General features: G+C 40.7%; 2 protein-coding genes across 2 annotated transcripts; both read right to left on the bottom strand.

Annotated features, from left to right (window-relative positions):
• Positions 1 to 254: 254 nt before the first annotated feature.
• slc18a3b (solute carrier family 18 member 3b) lies at positions 255 to 4,160 on the bottom strand. Its single transcript, XM_037464651.2, has one exon. The coding sequence runs from the start codon at positions 2,559 to 2,561 to the stop codon at positions 993 to 995; it is 1,569 nt and encodes a 522-aa protein (XP_037320548.1). The 5' UTR covers positions 2,562 to 4,160; the 3' UTR covers positions 255 to 992.
• Positions 4,161 to 7,921: 3,761 nt separating this feature from the next.
• On the bottom strand, positions 7,922 to 11,292 carry rgrb (retinal G protein coupled receptor b). Its single transcript, XM_037464621.2, has 7 exons — positions 10,891 to 11,292; positions 10,537 to 10,693; positions 9,943 to 10,064; positions 9,397 to 9,550; positions 9,110 to 9,227; positions 8,638 to 8,751; positions 7,922 to 8,365 (listed from the first exon to the last, which is right to left on the bottom strand). The coding sequence occupies exons 1-7, from the start codon at positions 10,964 to 10,966 to the stop codon at positions 8,225 to 8,227; spliced, it is 882 nt and encodes a 293-aa protein (XP_037320518.2). The 5' UTR covers positions 10,967 to 11,292; the 3' UTR covers positions 7,922 to 8,224.
• Between the last annotated feature and the right edge of the window lie 1,738 nt (positions 11,293 to 13,030).

Raw genomic sequence — 13,030 nt, 5'->3', positions numbered from 1 at the left:
CGGCAAATGCGCCGACATGCGAGAGACCTGAAACTGCAAAGCATTAGGTATTTTAGATATTAACCAATATCACATCAGAAAATCACATAATCACCTTGCATAATGACACTGCGATTTACTTTTTTTCAACCCAAAGAAAACGGAGTCTGGATCATTTTTATAAACTGAATTCATGATATTTCTAACGATGAATGAATTTAGTTTTTATTAATTTGAAGCTTGAAAGAACAATAAAATCACTAGTGTCACACAAGTCCAAACAGAGATTTATTAAAACGACAATTGATAGATGAATATACACATGTTTTCATCTGAAGGAGACTGACTTCATTGGCTACGTCTTGATTAAATGTTTAAACCATACACCCGCGCGTACACACAAACAAACGCACAAACACTTTGTAGAGGTCCACATATTAACCATTTACACTGTGCACATATCCACATATGTACAAAATCAATTTTATATGATACATTTAATTCCAAACAATAGAAACATTTCAAACAGGCCCACTTGAATCAAAATTCACGATTATTTTTAACAACCTAAAAGGAATATCCGGCCTTTGATGTGCAAGTAAAAAAGGTTTCTTCGGAGACTAGAAATATAGGCTATTTTTTGTGTAGGAAGGGGGGGGGGGGGGGGCGGACTGTGCTGCATATAGTTGGTCCCATATAATATTGTGCGTACATTTATCTATTCATATCTTTTTACAATAGTAATACACACGAATTCAACAGTAGCTGATAGATCTCGCACAAAACTCCATTTATACGTCCATGACAAACGCTACATAGACTTCTTTGACACAATAAAATCACAGTCAAAAAGAAGCAATAAAAGCAGATCACACCATGTTCTTGTTGACTTGGTGGTTTTTATATTGCACGTCGGTACTTACATAAAAGTTTAAATGACTTGACTAGAACCTGCCTGATCTCCAAATCTCTCCTGGGGAATGTTTCGAGGTTGCGGTGAGAGTGTAACCGGGTTACATGTACTCCGGACCGGACGACTCCTCTGACACGGACCGCTGTGCTCTAAATTGCTCAAACCCATTTTCATCTACCGCTAAGCAATTCCCCGCCGAACGGTAGCCCTTCTTTTTAGCTCTTCTCTCTTCCATCTTGATAGTATCGTACAGCCCTTGCGGAGCCTCCTCTAAGAGGTTATCTCTCTCGGAGTAGGACGGCTTCATTTGGCACACGTTGCGCAGCAGCAACAGGGCTGGCGCGTAAAGCACATTGACGAGTCCCATACCCAAGTTAAGTTGGACAAACCCGTGATTGTGCACTATCTGCCCGGCTACTATAGGACCCATTGCATACGCAACAGAATAGGAAATATCTGCTATGGCATAAATACTACCGTAGACTGAAACATGACGCACGTCTACTAGGAATGCAAGTGTCGGCAGCAGTGCAGTGTCTACCAGTGCAATGCCAAAACAAATGCCGCACAAAGGCGCGATGAGCTGCCCAAAGGTTTTGCATGCAGGAACCGTGCAGGAGCTCGCCCCAATGATAACCATACCCAAAGCCCCGTAGAACCATTGCAAATTTGGATGCTTAGCTGCCAGTTTCACTGTTATGTACACCCCAAGGACATGAGGGAAGAAGGCTGGGAGCCATGTTAGCCCCATTTCCCACTGAGTGGAGTGCATGGTGGTCTCCATCCAGTTGGCTATGGTGGGCTCGAGAAAGGCCAGTGGGATGTTACAGACTGTCAGCGCCCCGGCCACCACAGCTATGTACGGGTCAACCATGAGTTTGTATATGGGGGTGCCGACTGGCATGTTCTCTCTAGTCCTGTTGGAGAACGGCTTGATCACAGTCAGCAGCAGAATGCCGTCCACCAGGCAAATGCACGCGAGCACGATGAAGGGGACTTTCTTGCCCGCGAACTCGTAAAGGATGCCCCCGAAAGGAGGCGCAACCAGACTCCCAAAAGAGATGAACGCCAGAGCGATTCCCAACGCCGTGCTTCTCTCGGACTCCTCCGTATATTTGTCGGCTATCATCGCGATTCCAGAAGTGTCCGCGAAAGCCGAGCCCAGACCCTGCAAACTTCTGGCGACAAAGAGCGTCACGTAGTTCTCTCCGATCGCAAATATGCACGTGGACACGAACATAACACTCAATCCAATTAAAAGTGGAATGTCATATCCAACCCGGTCTATGAAAGTTCCCGACAGCGGGCTAACTAACAGCTGCAGGATCGCTTTGGATGCAAAAAGTACTCCAATCTGAACATCTAAATTGTTCTTGTTGATTTTGTCTTGGCTTGTGCTGTTGGTTGAAGAGTTGGGGTGTATCACTACGTGGACGTGCTCTGACTGCTCACTCTCCAGTTCAGCAAGATAGTCCGGAATAATTGGCACGATTACCATGTAGAGCATATTGTCCAGCAGGAGAGCCACGCAAACGATCACTAAGATGATCCGTCTTTGCTGATGAGGATCCTTCATCGCGGTGCCTAACTCCTTGGTCCTTTCGCTAATCTCCGACAGTTTTACCGCGGCTGATTTGACCAGCCCGGACGATCTCCCCTCTCCATCCATGATGTGCTTTTTATGACTTTCGATTTTTTTAGATGGTTGTTGTGCTTCTTCTCCTCTTCTGCCAATCTTTTAACACCTCGGATGACTCATTGGTGTTTTCTCTACATCGATGCGTTGCTCTCCGTCCTCACCTCGCCTGTGCGTAAAGGGGGAGGCGAAGGGGAACCCGGCTGCCTCATCGGTGGAAATAGTTTCCCGCCGTTTTCTCAACGTGTCTTCGCTTCAGCCACATCCGATGTTGTTTCATGATCTCCCGAGAAGTGACTTGGTGAAATCGTCGAATTTCTGCACTGCGCAGAGGTTTCAGTCACTAATCTTACATGGCAAAGCTGGTTTGGAGAGAATTTGACTACTTATTTGCGACACCTTAGGGCGCTAAAACTATCTCGTCTCTGTGCTCATTCCTCCTATCACCTGTGGCACTTTTGTGCGCAGCTCTGAGATCACGAGTGACTTCGTGGCCATTGGTGCACATTAAACCCGCAGGTTCAACGCTATTTTAGTCCATTTTTGTCTCCTCTGTTCACCAAGAGCTGTGACGCATCACCAGCTTTCCCCCAAGTGGATTTCTTCGCCACTTGCCTCCTTTATGTTAATTTCCATCCATGGCAGCAATCACTTCTACCAATAAGAGCCAATGAGCACAACATCACACGGCCCCTCTCAAAGAGCCTCGAAGAAAAAGAAGCTTTCTCATTCTCAATGTCCAGTGTCACTCTCCACTTTGGTGGTATTCTTGAATTATTCTATAGACCGTGACTGCATAGCGTGTGCAAGGAAATCTAAAGAGAATTTAATAATCACTACACAGATAAATAAAACAAACATAGACTCACTTCTTGCCAACAAGTCTCCATAAATATAAAAGATCAATAAAATACTCTATCCACTACATTTATTAACTATGAAAGTAAGTTTCTAGTTTAGTGTATTTGTATTTGTTAACCAGTCATGAACTCATGAACGTCCTATTTCAGCAGGAGCTAGAGGGGTTTCAGCACCACGGGACTGTGGACAGCTCCCGTGGGACCAGACGCCGAGGAAAAGACCACCGAGGAAATCGTTATTTACTTCATGAATGAAAAAAAAAATAGAAATGTTAAAAGGTGGATGTATACAAGGAACTAATCATGCCAATAAACGCACTAATTATGCAATTGTCAAGTCCTGAGAATCGTGCCAAACACTACGGCGATGTGGGGACCCTGTGAAATATTTAACATAATACAACGGCGACACCGTGTGGCGAAAATCCACAAGTGCACTCAACGACATTAAGTTATGTCAAAACATTCCATATGAAAACACCCCATATCCCAGTGTTGTTGTACATGCAATAGCTACTTTATTGTAAAACTGTAGCCTAATTATGCCCTTCTTTACAGTCGAATCGGATATCTTTAATTATTATTTTCGTTATGGGTTCATTTGATTTGCGTAAAAAAAGATTATTATCCAAAAATACTAAACTAAGTTTAAACTGGCATTTTCTGTCAGTAGAGGGCAGTAAAGACTTGCAAATAATGATAAGTGTGATTCATGATCTCACTGTAAAAGCATAGTATAGTACCTACCAGAACAAAAAAGACTATGACCTTAAACACTAGACCAAAAAAAGGGGTTTAAATTAACGTCAGTCATACAATTTCTAAAAGCTAATAAATTGTCCCTTAGGTAATTATTTACTACTTTATGTGTTTGTGTCAGTTTGTGTAATAATGTGTCTGTTTCTTCCAAATGTGACATGTTTTGCCATGCTTTTATTGTAGAAGTTACTATTGTATATTCAATATCAACACCTTTGATGATTACATTTAAAGAGAATATTGGATGCTGATCTCAGCAGACACCGGATGGGCGTTTCCAGCATGTTAAGTGGATTATTTGATGCAGAAAAAGCCACATTAATACACCAACAGGAGGATTAAAACATCATAGGAAATTACTGCCCAATTTCACTAATGAGAAAGGCTTGGCACAGCAGCAGCCGTTAGATAAACAAGCTACAGTTCTTCTAATACACCGATTTTAACCGAGTGACAGTGCACTAATGTTGTGGATCATAATCTGGAGTTCAGAGGGTCAGCGTTGTCCCCTGGGTAGAGACATAGACAATGTAAAGACGTTGTGAGAGATCATGAGATCACGAGACCAGCAGAAAAGATATCTGTGAAGGCTAGTGACGCAAGTGTATTCTAATCCAGATTATACGCTCTAAAACAATGCTTTGAATGTTTTTTTCAAGAAAAACTAACAGGACTATTCTCACATTTGGTACTGTGTTAACATTAGAATATTAGTTGGTGAAAGAGAAATTATTTTGGTTTATTAACAGACGCACGCAGTGTTACGTAAGGTCTTTGTTTTTGTCATGTGACTCCTGTCATCTAATCTGACTGTAACATGAAATGTTTAAAGCTGGATTCTCTCTGACCTTTGCTTTTTTTCTAAATACCCCTGAGTTAAATTATTATGTAACAGACTACTGTGTTAAGTGGGCCAATACAAAGTTAATAATTTACATGGAAATGTAATAACAGTTTTACTCAATCAACCTCTGTGCTTCAACTTTTAGTCTGTAAAGTCTTCTACGCTCTGTGTATTTATCTATTTATCAAAGTCAAACTTTTCCATTGTAAAATAATTTGAAATACAGTGCTAGTAAACCGTAATCCTTGTGCTTCTTGTTTTTTTATAAAAGTCTAATCCAGCAGCCGTCAATAGCATTCATATTGTACTCTTGATAAAATATCTATAACTTGAAGTGTTTCAGAATTCAAAAAGTTGAACTGTACTTGCCCCTTTCATTATCTTTTTTGCACTATTTTAATTGTTTTATCCTAATTATTTAATTATAGCTCTTTAGTGCAGTAGGTTTCATACAGAGTGCCATGTTGTCATTATTGTTACGTTCAAGGTTTACTACCACATGATCGAAAACATCAAAACATCCAAATGCCGCTCTTCTAAAAGTGTTACTTTAGTTATGTATAGTTTAGTTTACTGGTGTTTCAACGGTGGGGCAGAATTGGGAAAGTTGGTGATGAGAAGATGATATCAAAGATTTCTCAGTAAGTTTGACGCATCAGGGCTTAATTTTTCTAAATAGATGACTGGAATTGAGTTTTTCTGGAGCTCCTAAGCGCAACAGCTGAGTTTTATTAACTAAATCTCTCTGAGCATGTCACATGTGATGAGCCATGTGTTTTTATGCTGCGTTATACGTAGCTTCACCTCACCTTTTGGGTGGATGGTAATCTAAATCCTGACTCGACTAAATAATAATGGTTGTTGACAGATTTAGCACCATGCACAATGTGTCTTAAGAAAGCTCAAGGAGACTTTATCTCTCTCTCAGATAAGTTGTTCTTACTGGGAGCTTGTTGCTATTTCTATTGCTTCTGTCTACAGCTCGGACAGATTTAGATCGCCGGTCCTCAAACACTTGTCCTTTAATCAGAAGTCAATCAATGGGGCGGCTATTCCCAAGAACTCAATGCTAATCTTTTGGAGTCATTCCTGGGTACAACCCCGTTCAGCCCAAACGGACGAGGAGCAACACAGTTATTGAGGGAGTGCATGATTGAGCCTGACGTGTAATACCTGCTACTGAAAAGAGCTTAATTGGGGTCCTGCAAGGACACTAAGGCTCCTTGAGTCAGCTTATTGCTCTAGGAGTCAGTTCTTTTTTCTTTCTCAAATCAGCATTCAGGAAAAGAGCATACATTACTATAACGAAGGTCATGAGATATACATTCAGGTTTCCACGAAACAGTCCTGTGAGTTCCGTGTTTTAAATATAAAAAGCAGGTAAAATGTTTTCTATCTGTTTAGACTAGCCTGTTAGCATGCTAACTGTTGTGACATTTAACAATACACCCTTTAAAGTCAATCTGGACCTCATCACAACTAGTACGTCAACGTTGGGGGGACCACAATTGTCTGTTCAAGTGATACACCCTCTAGTTCTTGAGTCATGGCTGATAAAAACTAAAATGATTGACTTTAAGGTGAGTATTGGTCAGTGTTTTTATATCTATATCTATATATACAGTATATATATTGAGCATTCTATCCTATCATTGATCCTTTTAAGTGACTTAATTAGAAAATGTATCATGGACTCTCCACGCCGATAATCCAAGGCTGTGAAACTTGTGAAATAAATGTTATTCTTTTACTAATTCAGGGAGACAACAGGAGCACTGGATGGCTCTGAACCTGCGTAAATGTTGCTCATTAGGGCCGACTCCTCCTCCGCGTTGGCTGCTTCCGACAGTGAGAGGATTTCACCTGCTGATACCTGTCCAGCAACAATGTCAGTTGGCTCTGAGATCAGTGTGTCAAAGGCTTGTTTCTATGGTGAAGGTTTTCAGCAGCCATTTGATCAAAGTGCTGTAGTTTTTTTATTTTTATGTGCCCTCGCTGACACTTGCTTTTATTGTGACTCAAATAATGCTTCTGAAATAAATAATGGAAAAGATGGAATCCATGGAAATAGGTAGTAAAGAACCAAACTTTTGAATGTTGGTATTACCATTGTCTTTGTCATTGTGCGCACCGCGGACCCCGGTTCTGACTCCTGGCTCATGGCTCTGCTGACACCTGCTGCTGCCATCACCATTACTTTAAATATGATTCATATTACTGTCATCATAAACCAACATCTTTCTGCTCTCCCTCCCCACAGAAGCCTCTGTGGATGGTGGTTGTCCCTGCAGTGGTCCTGCCGTACACCTGTTCTGCTACTTGCAATTACTTGTATCATTTCTGTTAGAGGATTTCAATGTATTGTACATTTTTAACAATGTTGATTCTGTACACATGGCATCCATTGCAGTCTGTCCATCCCGGGAGAGGGATTCCTCCTCTGACGTTCTCCCTAAGGTTTCTTCCCTTTTTTCCCCATTGAAGGGTTTTTTCATATTTTGGGGAGTTTTTCCTGTGCCGATGTGAGGGTTTCGGGAAAGAGGATGTTGCATGTGTACAGACTGTAAAGCCCTCTGAGGCAAATTTGTAATTTGCGATTTTGGGCTATACAAAATAAAATGAATTGAATCGCATATGCAAAGTCACTCTGAAAATTGTTTCAGCAGAGAGGGCTGTGAATTATTTTTTTTCTGCACAATTTCAACTCCTTAATACTACAATATCACACTGAGTATGGTAAGGCAATTTGGTATCTACCGCCCAATCTACCTGTTTATCAGTTTATACCATTTAAAACCTCACCTACCTTGAAATTAGTTTGCATTGCCTCAAGCATAATGCTTAGTAAATGGTCAAGACACCTGTGTCAGGAGAGGGCATGTTTGAATGATTGTAGAAATCTTAGTTAATTAATTAATCATTAATTCATGAACAACAAGTTACAGTAGATGCAGCATTCAGTGGCAGAGAAGCAGCACAATGGGTTTATTGTAAGTGGTGCGGCACAGACGAACAAGCATTGCAGCTTTACGACAAATGTAGAAATGATCCTGTGATTTGAACACAGAAAATGGCTGAAGACATATCCAGCAGGAGGCTCCAAATGTAGAGAATGTGATGAGTTTTAGCTCAGGTCCACAATATATACCAGCTGTACAGACATCTGAAGGGCTCATTGATGTTTACAACATCCAAGCAAAGGAGGATCTGATGATGACATAAGTAGTTTCCTTTTATTTTGACTTCTTGACAACCGGATCAACCATCTTCTGCCCGGTGAGGAAGTGCCACACGCCGCCGCGGTAGAACTCATTCCCAAACGAGTAGAGGAGGGCGTTGAAGATGGGATTTGTCTTTGCAACAACTGGAAGCAACTGCGAGCACCAACAAGGATTTTCATCATGTAAGTGCTTGGTTCTAAAGGCTAGTTTGAGTTTATTACAACTAGGTTCACATTTTCTTTTCAGGTAATTGATGGTAGAAAAACACATTGACATCGCTACAACAAACATGAGCAGTCAAAGTCGGCATTTGAGCCAGATTCAATAAACTACAAATTATCCTTTAAACTGAGACTTACTTTCTTCCTTTTTCTCACCTTTGACTGTACTTCTGGTATATTGAATAAAACTAAATAAATGCTCACCATTCTAAGCTTTGGAGATACAACCTTCACGTTCTCAAAGCAGGCGTAGATACACATGATGACGTAGGGGCCCCAACACATCAGCAATACCCTCAGGGGCGTACTGGTGTTGAACTGGGAAACAAAGTTCATTGTGTTACTACAGAAATGACTCATGGACTGCAGAGGGTGGCCAGTTTCCCGTCTTGTTGCTAAACTAAGTTCATTGGCTTCAGGTATCAATATCTCTGTGCAAGAGGCCAAAGGATTGCATTTCCCAAAATATCAAACTATTGCTCTAATCTCAAGCTTATTTTTTTCACGTTAGCCGTACATGCCATTTAGTCTTTGACTAAGATGGTATCCTCCTTTTATTTGACATGCCAGAGAACACACTCAACCCCAGAAGACACGTGTGTCTGTTTGTCCAAGCACACCAGACCCTTTCTGCTACAGGAGCAGCTTACTTAAACAAGTCTGTTTGCATATTTACCCTGTGGAGATGGATCTTCTTAAAGTGTTTGTGGATGGCATCATAACATGACCACATGGTGAGCGCTGGGAACATCAGATAAAGGAACACCAGAGTCAGCATGTAGGTCACATAGTCCCTGTTGAAAAGAGATTAATAGGAAAGTATGATGTAATGTGTTAAAAACCTGAAAACTGCATTCCTTACTTAATGCGCATGCTATTTTGTCTGAAAAAACATACAGACATACAGATATGAATTGTGTATGTAAATAACATTCCAGCTTTGCTATAGTCATATGATTGTACCTGTCCCCTCTGGTGTAGTCCAGCGTGCAGCACGTCCTCATAGGCTCAAAGTCATAGACGCCCCATCCCATGAGGGGAACAGCAGCCCAGAAGATGGAAAGGATCCAGATGATGGCGCTCATCGTCAAAGTAGTGCTCCAGAAGAGCTTCTGTCCTTCAGAGTGAAGACAAATATTGGGTTGAGAGTTGACTTTTGACATATTGTTTGTTTAAAATATAGTTACATGACATGCAAGATGAACTCTCTACTCTGCTATTTCTGCTGCAAAAACAAAAGAAGGTGCAACCGGATCAAAGGCATTCCGTTTTCCCTGTTGCACAATTTATAAAACTTTGTATATTGTATAGTACTGACTGTCACAGTGTTATACAGTACTTATATAAATAGAGTCACTATGACGGCATCAATGATTTGCCTCTAATTCGTTTTTACAAATATCTTCAATACCTTTCACTTTGTTTGTGTAAAACTAAAAATTAGCTGTGATTATCTTGTTTAAGTTTTTATATTAAACTGATACAGTTGTTGTGAAATGTTTTACTCACTGGTGCAGTACTGGTGATATCTGTCCCACGCGATGACGCCCATGAAGCTGATGGAGGCCAGTACCGCCACCATGCCCTGAAACGCATGATAGGTGCATCCATCTTGACCAAAAGGCCAATATCTAGAAAAAAGAATGTAGTTATATTCTTACATGTAGAGGAATGCTGCTTAAAACCTCATTGTTACATATCTATGGGTCCTGCGTTAAGCTGTTAAAAGCATTGCAATGACCTTTCTGATAACACAGCGGTTACAAAAAAACAGCACAGCTGACTTAGATTAACTCACTGATTTCTTAATTTCCTAGCATGTGACCAAGTAAGTCTTACCCACAACCCCTCATACTTGTGGGCCGCATTTAAAGATGAGCCGTGAGCATTTCAACCAAAGAGCGACATGCTCTTCTCAGAACGCCCCGGATGGGGATTATGAACCCGAAGGCTTATTTATCTTGTGCAACCCACTTGGCTGACACAGAACACTAAGCCATTGTTTTTATTGCCATAAGAAACGTTTAAAACCCCAACGTGGTGTAAAAACGGGCCTCGGGGGGGAGGAACGCGTCTCATCTTTAAAGCCTCGGCGTTTGATACCTGAGGTAGCTTGCATAGGCCGCTGTGAGGCCATTCATGTTCAAACAGATGTCGGCCACAGCCAGGTTGAACACAAAGAAGTTGCTGGGATTCCACATCTCCTTCACCCTAAGGAAAGACACGATGCTGATGGCATTGAGGAAGAAGCCAATCAGGCCTGAAAGAAAGAGAGGAGAGAAAATGTCCATTTCATTTTCTGAATGGATCTGCAGTTGCAAATCACATCACAATGACAAAAAAGCAGATGCATGTTTGGTTTTCTTCAATTATTTTAAGACGCTTTTTTCAGCAGAATGAACTGTCTCTTTAAGTGCAGCAGGAACGTGTCTTCCGGTGCTCTCGGTGTCCACTCACCCCCCACCAGAAGCGCAGAGCCGAATGTAAACATGTCAAACTCCGTGAATCCCTCCGGTAACGCAAACGCTGCCATGTTTAAAAAAAATAAAATGCACAAACTTTCACACCCTTTTGCCCACGATCAAGTCCTCTTCTCGTTGCGCACAAAAAGGCCGCCTTATAAAGGCGCTTTCACGTGAAACGGCACAAAGACACTAATCTGAGTACCCCCCCCGCCCCCCCTTTTTTTTAAAAATCCCCCAAAGAATGTCCTAACGAGCGCACTGCTCCTCGAGCCCCCTGCGACTGCAACAACTCGTCAATGCAAAGTTTGCCCTTTGTTCAGATTGTTGCTGCTGCGGTAAAGTTGTGGACCCTGTTTGGATACGTCGAGTCTTCTGACTCCCACTGGCGGGGTTTCTGTTGCAGTGGGTGATAAGGACCACGTGGAGACATGGGAAATGTGGTTTTTCTCCAAGAGTAACAGCTTCCTGTCCACTTTAGATTATTACTGTATTTTTGTTCTTTTTATGAAATAAAAAGGCCATGATGGATTGATAACATCCGCCGCTGTAAATTTAAATGCATTTGCAAACATAACTTGTATGTTTTATGTCTGTCACTTGTCAAATATGGGATTTTTAGCCTTTATTCATAACATTGAATTGATAGAAAAATGAAGCAAATGGGACCTTGGGGTATGTTTTTGTTAAAATCCCAAAATTGTGAATACACAACTTCAAATTGAATTGCGTAAATGAACTGTATGTGTATACACGCAGATCCACGTTCAGCTTTGTCTTATGTACGTAAAAAAAAAAACCATTGTAAACAAACTGAAACCTTCCTTGGATCTTGAAGTACGCATGTGAAGAAAAGGGCCTACACAATGTCCTATTGTTCACTTGGACTCCACCTCCTAATGTTTCCTTTAGGTGAGAAAGGTCAAATAAAGGTCTCTGAAATCATCAGAAATGCATTCCTTTACTCACAAATATCCTTAAGAGAAGAGGGCTGCAGCCTAAACATTTAAAAATGTTACATTTGTGCCGAATCTGATTGCACCACTAATCTGCCGACAGATTACCACAAACTCATTAACTATGAAGTAATGATGTGTCCCAATAGACGTATAATACCCTTTTCTCAAACGGCCCATAATGTTCCCAGTGAAAGCTCGCAGCAGAAATCATCACTGAAAATGTGAGTGGATTTAACAACTGGTATAAATTGAAATCGCTGTTTGTATTGTTTTTTTAGGGACTCTACGCCACCAAATGCCGTTATCAGAGTCCTGGTTCCACCGTCATACTATAAGCTAAATCTGAAAGAAAACACTGTGCAAAACAATTATTGATAGACGTTGCACCAAACAAAACAAAGTCAGCACCATGGAGCTGTAGCTCAATGAAAGAAATAAGGATCTAATTGAACTTCTCATCTAATATAGACTTAGTGGGAGGCTAGCAACATATAAATATTATAGGAATAAAACACACAACTAAAACCGACCTTAATACCGTGTCTGTGATACATTTTTTTATATAGCGCCTGCACCCTTGCAGTGTTTACACAGTGATGCATTGGCTAATACTTAATTACACAATCATAATCTGCTTGTTCTGCAATAAAACAAAGGTTTTACTGTTGAACACTTTCAAGATCAAGAACAAGATGAAAAAGTGATATAAATGTTAAATTTAAATTAATAAATTAATTCCTGTAAAAGTACCAAGTGAAAACCAATGACTTTACTTATGGACTGTAGTTTGTACTGTAATTTGCAAGTAATTTTTTTCTTTTTTCCACAACAATTGCCAGATATTGTTTTTATTATCATTCGTATTCTTTGGAATTCCTTAATTTGCCTGTGACAAGCTTTCTGAAACAAATGGAACAAAGATGTATTAATAAGAGAGAGAGAGTTGACTGGATTAAAGGATTTAAAATCCTGTTGGACAGCCGTGTCTTTAAACCTTTGCACCTGTGAAAAAAAACACAGAGACTTCGACACTCCTTCTGACCTCCACAAAGTGTGTCACACACAAAATGTGTTCTGCAGGATACGGAAAATGATAACTACGAGTTGAATAATAGCATATTAGTAATCTTAATAAATTAAGATAATGATCTTCTTTGACTTCTATGGTTTTAAAAG

This window comes from Pungitius pungitius, chromosome 21, assembly GCF_949316345.1.
Source record: "Pungitius pungitius chromosome 21, fPunPun2.1, whole genome shotgun sequence".
NCBI lineage: Eukaryota > Metazoa > Chordata > Actinopteri > Perciformes > Gasterosteidae > Pungitius > Pungitius pungitius.
The sequence above is the reverse complement of the archived record's forward strand: the minus strand, read 5'-3'. Positions and strand labels throughout refer to the sequence as shown.